At 47.5% G+C, this 9,975-nt stretch overlaps 1 protein-coding gene across 1 annotated transcript in view; it reads right to left on the reverse strand.

Annotated features, from left to right (window-relative positions):
* Nucleotides 1-9,975, reverse strand: part of GPC6 (glypican 6) — an 854,380-nt gene that overhangs the window by 63,810 nt on the left and 780,595 nt on the right. The window contains exon 6 of the mRNA XM_015418597.1: nucleotides 9,015-9,044. Within this exon, the coding sequence (XP_015274083.1) occupies nucleotides 9,015-9,044 (30 nt within the window). The remainder of the gene's footprint in view (nucleotides 1-9,014; nucleotides 9,045-9,975) is intronic.

Consider the following 9,975-nt stretch of genomic DNA (forward strand, 5'->3'; position numbering starts at 1 on the left):
GGGGGGGGGGTTCTCGGCTGGGTCTAATCCCCCAGAGTCTGCCGCTCCAAGCAGCCATTTTCTCCAGGGCAACTCAGGGCTGTAGCCGGGATTTTTCGACTTCAGGGGGCATTTAAATAAGTTGGGGAGGCACCCCTCCCACTCCCAGGCTGCGTCAAGAGCGATGAGAAAGTAAAAGTTTGAAAAAAGGGACAAGAGAGTTTGTTGCTGGCCGGAGGCCCCCAAGGAAGCTCACGGGCAGGGCTGGAGTAGGGAGCAGACGTGCCCTGTGGCGTGCCTCGCCCGCAGCCAGCCAGAGGCACACTGCCGGCAGGCAAGGCAGGGCAACGGTGTGGCTGTGGCACGCAGCCTGGGTGGGAAGTCGGGGGGTGGGGCGGCGGCCCCAAGGTGCCCCCCTGTAGCTATGGGCCTGGGGCAGCTGGTCTCTGTCCCGTGGAGATCAGTTGAAATTCCAAGAGATCTCCAGGAAACATTTGGAGGCGGGCTGCCCTAACTGCAGGCCTTCTTAGTCCCCGTGTTCTAGAATGCATCAGCGTCTTTGAAAGATGGGCGAACACTCTGTGGAGAGTGGCTTTGGAATATGTGGAGAGTGTCTTTGGCAGGGGGAAGAGAAGTGGGGGGGATGGTCAATCAAGGGCTGGGGTCCTAGAGGAGCCTAGGACAGCGCTTCCCAGTCTGTGTGTCAGGAACCAAAGCCTCTGCAAGGGGGTCGCGGGCCAGTCTTTCCTAAGGGCATCTCCTGCCCTTTGCATCCTTCTCGTTCTTTCCTCCTCCCCAGCTTCTTACATTCTCATCTCCCCCTCCCTCTCTGTGACAATGGGGGGGGGGAAGAAGAAGAGGAGGAGGAGATTGGATTTATACCCCACCCTTCACTCAGAGTCTCAGGATGGCTTACAATCTCTTTTCTCCCCACAACAGACTCCCTCTGAGGTAGGCGGGGCTGAGAGAGCTGTGAGAGAACTGCTCTTGAGAGAACAGCTCTGAGTGAAGTGTGACTGGCTCAAGATCACCCAGCTGGCTTCATGTGGTGGAGTGGGGAACCAAACTCAGTTCTCCAGATTGGAGTCCGCTGCTGTTAACCAGCCATCTCCTTAACCAGTAGCCTCCAAGTGCACCACCTCAAACACCGGCTCTGGCCCAGCTGGCAGAGGAGGAAGAGATGAACCCACACTTGCTTGGGGCTCACAGAGGGGGGCAGCTGCACCCAGGGGTCATTTCATAGAAAAAAGAGGTGCAGGAGCTCATTAGCATAACTTATTAGCATTACTTATTTGCATATGCCACAACCCCTGATATCACTGGAAGTGTGTCAGAAGGCAACACACACCGCTCAGGCTCCACTGGACTGTTTTGGATTGCTAGCTATGGTGGGGGGGGGAGGAAATTAACAGTGATGCTGGGTTCTTATGAAACATTAAAGAAGAAGAGAAGAGATTGGACTTATACCCCATGGCCCTTCACTACCCGAAGGAGTCTCAGAGCGGCTTACAAACTCCTTTCCCTTCCCCTCACCACAACAGACACCCTGTGAGGTTGGTGGGGCTGAGAGAGCTCTGACAGAAACTGCTCTTTTTCAAGAACAGCTCTTATCAGAACTACGGCTTGCCCAAAGCCATCCAGCCAGGTGCTAGTGGAGGAGTGGGGAATCAAACCCGGTTCTCCCAGAGTAGAGTCTGTGCACTCAACCACTACACCAAACTGGCAAATTGGCAAACTGGCTAAAGAAACTTAAATTTCAGCATCACAACTAACAGGATTTTTCAAGATGTTTGAAAATTGGTGAGCGCACGGGGGGCGGCAGAAGGGAGCCTCGCCTAGTGTGCAAAAATACCTGGGGCCGGCCCTGGCTAAGAACAAAATGTGTGAGCCAGAGGCTAAAAAACTGTGAGCTGGCTCACACTAACCCAGCTTAGAGGGAACACTGGTCATCATTTGCCTGGGGCACCAAAAACCCATGGGCCAGATCTAAATTGGTCACCGTACAAAAGTTTGGACTTGTGGGTCACCATACCAAAAAGGTCTGCAAACCAGAGTACTTGCTTTACTTTTCCTATTGTCATGTTTTATACTAGCTAACATAATACAACCCTTGCATGACTTGAATATTAAACCTGCACAAATGTTCTTTCAGAACTGCACATTTCCCCCCCTCCTCCCGGAAACGCATGCTTTGTGTTTGGTCCCACATTACAAAAAAAGCCCTGCTTTAGGGTGGCAGCAGCCCTGTTGCAGGAGAGAATACTTGACAGATGAGCAGCGAAGGGGATCCATGGGGAGGGGGTGTCTGCTCACCGTGGTCCACAAAACCCTGGATCCAGACTGGGTGTTGGGAAGAAAACGGTTTGGTGCAAACAAGGGCAGAGCATTTCTTAACTAGATCTCTTTCCTTTGGGGGCGGGAATGGTAAATGTCACATAAAGAGAGACTGTCTCCACAAATTCGTAAGCGCCCTTTTGTGTTTCCTAGTTGCATTTACCCGAAAGTTCACCGGGAGAGCAAGTTTTGGGAGAAAGATAAATAAATCACTTAAGATTTAAGAGCTTATTCTCCCCTGCCACACCTCTAAGCACTGGTATGATCCACATAAAATCTATAAAATGTCAAATGTCCATTAGGTGCAAAACAGAAACCATTTAAAGGCTATATGTTTGGCTTGGGGAATTGCTTTTCATTTGCTGTTAAAACTGACTTCCTGTTATGACTGTGTCTGTCAAAAGCAAAATCCTCTGCAGCCCATTTCTCTTATGGTTACCCAGATTATACCTCTGTTAAAACCAAAAAAAAAGCTGAAAATGGCTTGGAGAGTCAAGAGAATAGCTCAAACAAAGCTTTGCATTGGCAAGCTATGGCCCTACACTTCCCTGCATCAACAGTTCACTGCATGTAGAAAACTAGCTTCTTGGGGAGACGGATTATAGAGAACCTTATTCGCTGTTAGCAAGGATTTTTAAAAACACAAGTGAAGATTCAAACATATGGTCTTCAGCCTGCTCTCTGAAGTGGTACGGTCCTGGAAAGACTGTACCATATGGTTTTCGAAACACCTGAATTGGCTGTGCATTGGTTTACCATATCTGACACAGGCCATGTTAGAGGGAAAAGACTAGCTATGCTAAAGCTTCTCTCTTATGGGTCTCAGCACACCTTGGCCAAACAAGTGGTCAAACTACTGCTGCCTGCATTAACTCTTAGGATGAGGTTCAAAGGGAACATCCATCTATTTTGACATATAGCCCTTGAGAAAGAAATGGGTCTGTTTTCCTCAGCTGGTGGCAGCAGGCATCACATTATTTACTTATCTAGTTCATTTATACCCCAATTTTCTCCCTAATTGGGGACCCAAAGTGGCTTACAACATTCTCCCCTACTGCACATTGTCAACGTCTGAGAATCCCCGAGAACCAGTGCATGGAAACTTCTTATTGCATTAATTGTTGACTCTGTGAGGGGAGGACAAAGCAAATGAAAGGAGGTAGTAGACTGTGACAATCTCTACGCAATGAGAAATCTAGCAACCAAGAGCCAATGATTTCTGAGACATTGTGACTAGAAGAAAATCTGTGCTTTAGCCATGAACTTAATGTGCAGCTTGTTGGAGTGAGAGACTCAGCATGCCTGGACATTGGGGGGGCACTACATCACGTATAGACGTTATTTCCTTGAATTGGATGCCTCCCTTTGTCTTAAATGGGGAGATGCCCTCTGACCCCTCCCCTCGCTTTGTCCTCTCCCTCTCTTCACATGGCCTTCCATGGAGACTCATGTCTCTGCAGGTCTCTCCTGTAGATATGATGCCCTCCTACTCTCACATACATGATGCCAGACAGGCTGGCCACTTTGTGACAGGGGAAGTACTCTTTAGATTAGGCTTCTTTCTCTTCTTTTGCCTGCAACCTGACTCTGAACTGAATCTACTTGAATTATTTTTTTTTGCAACATACTCCTTGGGAGCAGTGTTCCCTCTAAGCTGAGTCAGTGTGAGCTGGCTCCCAGTTTTTTAGCCTCTGGCTCACGTATTTTTGTCTTCGCTCAGGAAGGGATGGCTCCAGAGCAAACTAATTCATGCAGTAGCCCAGTTGCTCACTCACTACTTTAATGCCAGTAGCTCACACAGTAGAATCTTTGCTCACAAGACTGCACAGCTTAGAGGGAGCATTGCTTGGGAGATTTATTTATTGCACTCAGTATCACGCTTCTATGACTGGGCAAATTATGCTGTATTAACCAAACATCCCAGTACAGCTTTGGGTAAACTCCCATCTTAATATTAGAGCCCATTTATACAGTCTCCAGAACCACATGAAAATATAGGGTTGCCAACCCCCCGGTTTGCCAGGGGTCCCCCGTTTTGGGGGGGTGTCTACCCGCCACCGGCCAGATGGACGGCGGGGGAAGCCCCGCCCCCAACACCCACCCCTCTCTCTCCCTTTAAGTGTGTGGAACCCATGTTTCCTCCCAAGCCTGTGTTTCCTCCTAAGCCACAAGGAAATGCCAGCTTCGTGCTCTTAAAAGGGAAACGCGGCTGCTCTTAAAGGGGAAACGCCAGCTCCTGCATTTAAAAGGGAAATGCCGGCTCCTTTAAGTGCAGGGAACTGCCGTTTGTGGAGATCCGACGCGCGGGTGGGAGGGGGATGGGCGGCAGACATCCCCAATGTGACGTCATCACGTCGGGGATGCCCCGCCCCCTCCAGGAACGCCCCCAAAGTCCCCCGCTGGGGGTGGAAGATGGACTTGGCAACCCTATGATAGTACCTTCTTGGGACTTCACCACATCTTGACTGCAAGTGGAGGTTGTTTGTTACTGTGTCGCTCTATGCAAAAATTCACTACTCACGGAAAAACTAGCCTGTCTGGACCGGAGCCAGCTTTCTCTGTACATCATAATTTTATGTACAGGCCACGTTCTTCAATGGAGAGCCATTCAAACACAAAGATCCCCACCCACTGCCTGTCAACAGAACAATCCAGGAAAAACTGCACCATCCCCGTCCCCTCCAAAAACCGGAATCACCCTTACCCTTTATTATTTTGACAGTACTCAAAGCCAACTTTTTGTTCTACAGGAACAGAGCCCTGCCCAGAGGTTTACAGTCCAATTAGCGTCCTACCTGTCATGGTTGTTTTGGGGACTGAGAATGAGCTGATGTATTACAACATTGCATAAAAGGTCACCTCAGCCGTCATTTCCAAGAGTTCATTATTTTCTCACTCAATACATTTTGGAGAATGTGACGTTTGGTAGATTTGTAAACGTAAAAGCCCTAAAGGGAACTGTAACAAGTTCCTGTTTCAAAGTTCAGACGAGGTTTTTGTTTCTTACCACCACATCATTATTACAGTAACAGAATAAGGCTAGAAGTTCAACCATCCTAGAAGATGGCATATGAAAGTAATGCACATTTCTACGGCACTAAAAATGCTTAAAGAACTTCATACAAACATTATCTCAGTAGCACTTTCAAGAGCCATGTCAAATGCGCCAATATCCCCGTAGTGTAGGCAATGTTCCCTGTAAGCTATGGAGCTCTGTGAGCAAAAATTCTACTCTGTGAGCGACTGGCATTAATGTTGTGAGCAGGAGATTGGGCTGCTGCATAAATTAGTTTGCTTTGGAGCCATCCTTCCTGAGCTAAGACAAAAATGTGTGAGCCAGAGGCTAAAAACCTGTGAGCTAGCTCACACCAACTTAGCTTAGAGGAAACACTGATTGTAGGTATCTTGAGAAGCCCTGTTGGATCAGACCAGTGGTCCATTGAGTCTAGTATCTCTTTTCATGCAGTGGCCATCAAGTTTCCCTGGTGGGCCAACCAAGAGGGCACAGAGGCCGAGGCCTGATGTTGCCTCCAAGCACTGGTATTGAGAAATGTACTGCCTCTGAATACAGAGGTTCCCTTTATCACCATGGCTAGCAGCCACTGATAGATTTGTCCTCCAGCGATCTGTCTAACCCTGCCCTGTAAAGCCATCTGAGCTAGTGGCCAGCAAGTTCCACAATTTGACTACCTGTTGAGTAAAATATTTCCATTTCTCCTTTTGTTTGTCCCTTCAACTTTATTGGGTGCCCCCTATTTCTAGTATTATGGGAGACAGAGTGTTTCACAATAAAGAGAGCAGGCGTGAACAAGAAACAGAGCAGCTTCAGGTACACTCAAAGACCACCCAGGGCAGGTTCAAGCTATTTTGCCCAGGAACATTGCCTGTTGCCTCTTCACACAGGAGCAAACCGAGGCTCAGTGGCATACTGGTATCTCAGAGGCTCACCTCAGACCTGGCTGCCAGTAGCAGAGGCCCAGAAGATGATGAAAGGCATAGGCTATACTGGTTGCCACCTTCTAAACCACCAGAAGCCAGAAGCAAGCTGAGTCCCAGTGGTATGTCTGCACCTTGCGGGTTTGCCTCAGACCCAAACACCTGTGGTGTGGGTCAGAGAGGCAATGACAGGCATAAACTGTGGCCACCGCTTCTTCCTACACCTCTGGATGGGAGCTTGCTCAGGCCCAACTGTCTGTCTGTGTCCTCTACTCACAGGGGCACTCCTGCAATGGCCGCCACTCTTTGCAACCAAGTAGTCAAGGCAGCTCCTTTTAGAAAAGAGTTCCTATCTGCACAGGAGCAACACATGCATCAGAATTAACACGACACAGACTTATTTGGCAGCTCTTTGGAATAATATTACTATTTTAAAAGAGTGTGTGTGTGTGTGTGTGTGTGTTCAAGGACAGCTCTCTCAGGAGGATTTTCTACAATGTTCCTCTCCCTTTGTCACCTGAAGAACAACGATTTACCTCAGAACTCAGTCATGAAGATTAGCAGTCCTTTTCCCCATTACAAGTACCATAGAAATGATTAATAATATTAGCAGGTGAGGCCATTTATGAAGTGCGCCTCTAAATGAATCCATTACAGTAATTCTGCTTATAACAGATTCAGACAGAGATGAGGGTCGTAAATGGGGGTCTGTCAGCATGGATGAGCTGTGGTCCTCAGCTGGGATCCCTCAGCCACAACCTTATCCATTTGATGCGTGCGGAAATCTCACCTGCAGCAGCTTATCACCTGGCAGGCGGAAAAAATACTGGCACGCCGAAATCATCGGCTTCCTCGCTAAGCATCAGAACCTGCTATTCTGTAGCCTGGAGATATGATTGATGCCTTATGAGGCCCTGCGCCTTTAGCACATCCGGCGCTTGTATTTGGCTAAAGCTATCCTGAAAGATGCTGGAAAAGACTGAATCTGTCCTGTGGTGTCAGAGATCCTAGAAAACATTTCAGTGCATTTGATATTTAATTTTTCTTTCTGTAGTACCCCGCAGTAGCTCGAGAAATGAAATATATAGGGTATGCTTCTTGTCTAGAATGTACAACATTTACGCTGGTTAAGTATAAATGTTTTCCAGCCTCAGGATTACTGTGAGACAATACTGATTCTTAGAAACCGAGGATGGGCCTCGGGGAGCATTCTTCAAGCCCACTCTCTCTTCGAACACAAAGCACTTCCTACTAGCCTGATGAGGCAGCAGAATGAGACAAGCCCAGCTCAGTCATTCAGAGGGCCTCTCTGTCCCAGTAGACCATTATCCCCCTCCCCTGCCCCATTCATCTATAGCAATTACATTTAATTCTGTAAGGGTCAGTTCCAAAAACAAATCTCTCCAATAACTGGGCCCAGATCTGCAATTGTCACGAAGCTCCCCGGGACTTGTTGGCCAAGAATCCCAAGTAAAACCCCACCTCGCAAAGTGGATTTTTGAAAGAAGAAATAATAATTTCCTAATATAAGTCTGGCAAAAAAGAAGCAATAATGATTTCCTGATATGTCTGATTGGGGCCATGGTGGCTCAGAGGTTAAGACGCTGAGCTGCAAACTAGAAAGCCTGCAATTCGGCAGTTCGAGACCCGAGTGCCACGTGATGGAGTGAGCACCCGTCTCTGGCCCCAGCTCCTGCCAACCTAGCAGTTCAAAAGCAAGAAACTGCAAGTAGATAAATAGGTACAACTTCGGTGGGAAGGTAACAGCATTCCATGCGCCTTGGCATTTAGTCATGTCATGCTGGCAACATGACCACAGAAACATCTTTGGACAGCGCTGGCTCTTCAGCTTGGAAACGGAGATGAGCACTGCCCCTAGAGTTTGCTACAACTAGCTTTCGAGCAAGGGAAACCTTTACCTTTAATATAAGTCTGACCAGCTAGATTCGAGTCCAGTAGAACCTTAGGGACCAACATGATTTGGGTGGGGGGGGTATAAGCTTTTCAGAGTCAATGCTCCCTTTGGCAGATACGAAGGCATTGACTCTTCAAAGCTTATACCCTCCAAATCTTATTGGTCTCTAAGGTGCTATTGGACACAGTTCTAGCTGTTCTACTGTAGACCAACACAACTACCCTCTAAAGCTAATATAAGTCTACAAGCTTAACAATATACCAGTGCCTTAATACTCCGGAAAAGTTTCTGGTGTGAAGTTAGGATTGCAAGATCCTGGGTGGGGCCTGGAGATCCCTTTAAGGAGGTCTATACCACAAAAGCCAGAAGCAAAGGAAGTCTTCCCACACTGGAACGGCAATCCAAAATCAGTAAAGAATACACAAGATTGACTCCCAATGGATCCAGTCCCTCCAAAACACCCCATCCCAGGTAGAGTACCACAAGGAAGAGTGAAAGATCTCTATATATCTCATTCAGAGAGCAAAACGTCTTATTCCTTTGGCACATGATATTAAGCAGTTCAACCTTTAGGTGTAATATCTTACAGTCAGTTGTTTCCACTTTGAGACTGTAACGTGCCTGTAATTTGGGAAACAGTGGCCTAGATTAAAAACCACCCTGGAAGATGACGAATATTGAAATGAACCCATCCATTTGAAGCATAACGATTCAGAAAGCTAGAAACGAAACCATTCTGTAGAAAAGCAAAATGAAACATGATTGTCATGAGATTAGATGCAGTGCGGCTGGCAGACTCAGAAATAGGCGCACGGCTACGAAACGCAAGAATAAGAATACCGGAGCTTACACCATGTTGCATTGTCCTCCAGATAGTCCTCTGGGAAGCAAAAAGAAAAAAGAGAGAAAAAAGAGAGAGTTCAAGACAGCAAACAGCCGGGTTTATTTAATTATGCATGTTAATGGCTTACAACAGGCACAGCTCAGCTTCAAAGCCACTGCTGTACCACTGTTAAGCTTTGCTGGTAAATGCATACATTGCTTTTCTATATTGTTTGCTAACAACAAAGAGCCACAGATTTAAAAAAATCATAACAGTATGATGCCACATCCGCACATCGGTGGATATTGTACTGTCATTGCGCAAGTGGGACCTAAGGACCCCCCAGAATTACAGCTCACCTCCAGATTACAGAGATCAGTTGCCCTGGAGAGAATGGATGCTTTGGAGGGTGGACTCTGTGGCATTGTACCCCACTGAGGCCCCCAGGCTCCATACCCAAATCTCCAGGAGTTTCCCAACCTAGATCTGTCAACCCTACGGGGGGGGGGGGGGACACCTGGCACCTCTAGTAATTTGCAACTGGATTACCCTGGTGTGGACCAGAGGGTTCAGTGATGAATGACTGCTGTAGCACAACGACAACGCAATATCCAAACGACTGTGTGGCTGCAGCCGTTCGAAACTGTAACAGATGTCCTGTCTTTCTTTCTTTCTTTCTTTGCCACTTAATGATTTGTAATTTTATTTACCTTCATGTTCCTACTGAATTTATCAAACAGTATTCTGCCCTAATAGATGGGATAAATTAAAAAAAAAAAATCCTTCCAGTTTGGTCTAGTGGTTTAATGTGTGGACTCTAATCCGGGAGAACCGGGTTTGATTCCCCACTCCTCCACTTGCACCTGGCTGGATGGCCTTGGGCAAGCCGTAGCTCTGATAAGAGCTGTCTTGAAAAAAAGAGCAGTTTCTGTCAAGACCTCTCTCAGCCCCACCCACCTCACAGGCAGGGGTCATTTCCTGTGTAAGG

Source organism: Gekko japonicus, unplaced genomic scaffold, assembly GCF_001447785.1.
Source record: "Gekko japonicus isolate JY-2015 unplaced genomic scaffold, Gekko_japonicus_V1.1 scaffold352, whole genome shotgun sequence".
Lineage (NCBI taxonomy): Eukaryota > Metazoa > Chordata > Lepidosauria > Squamata > Gekkonidae > Gekko > Gekko japonicus.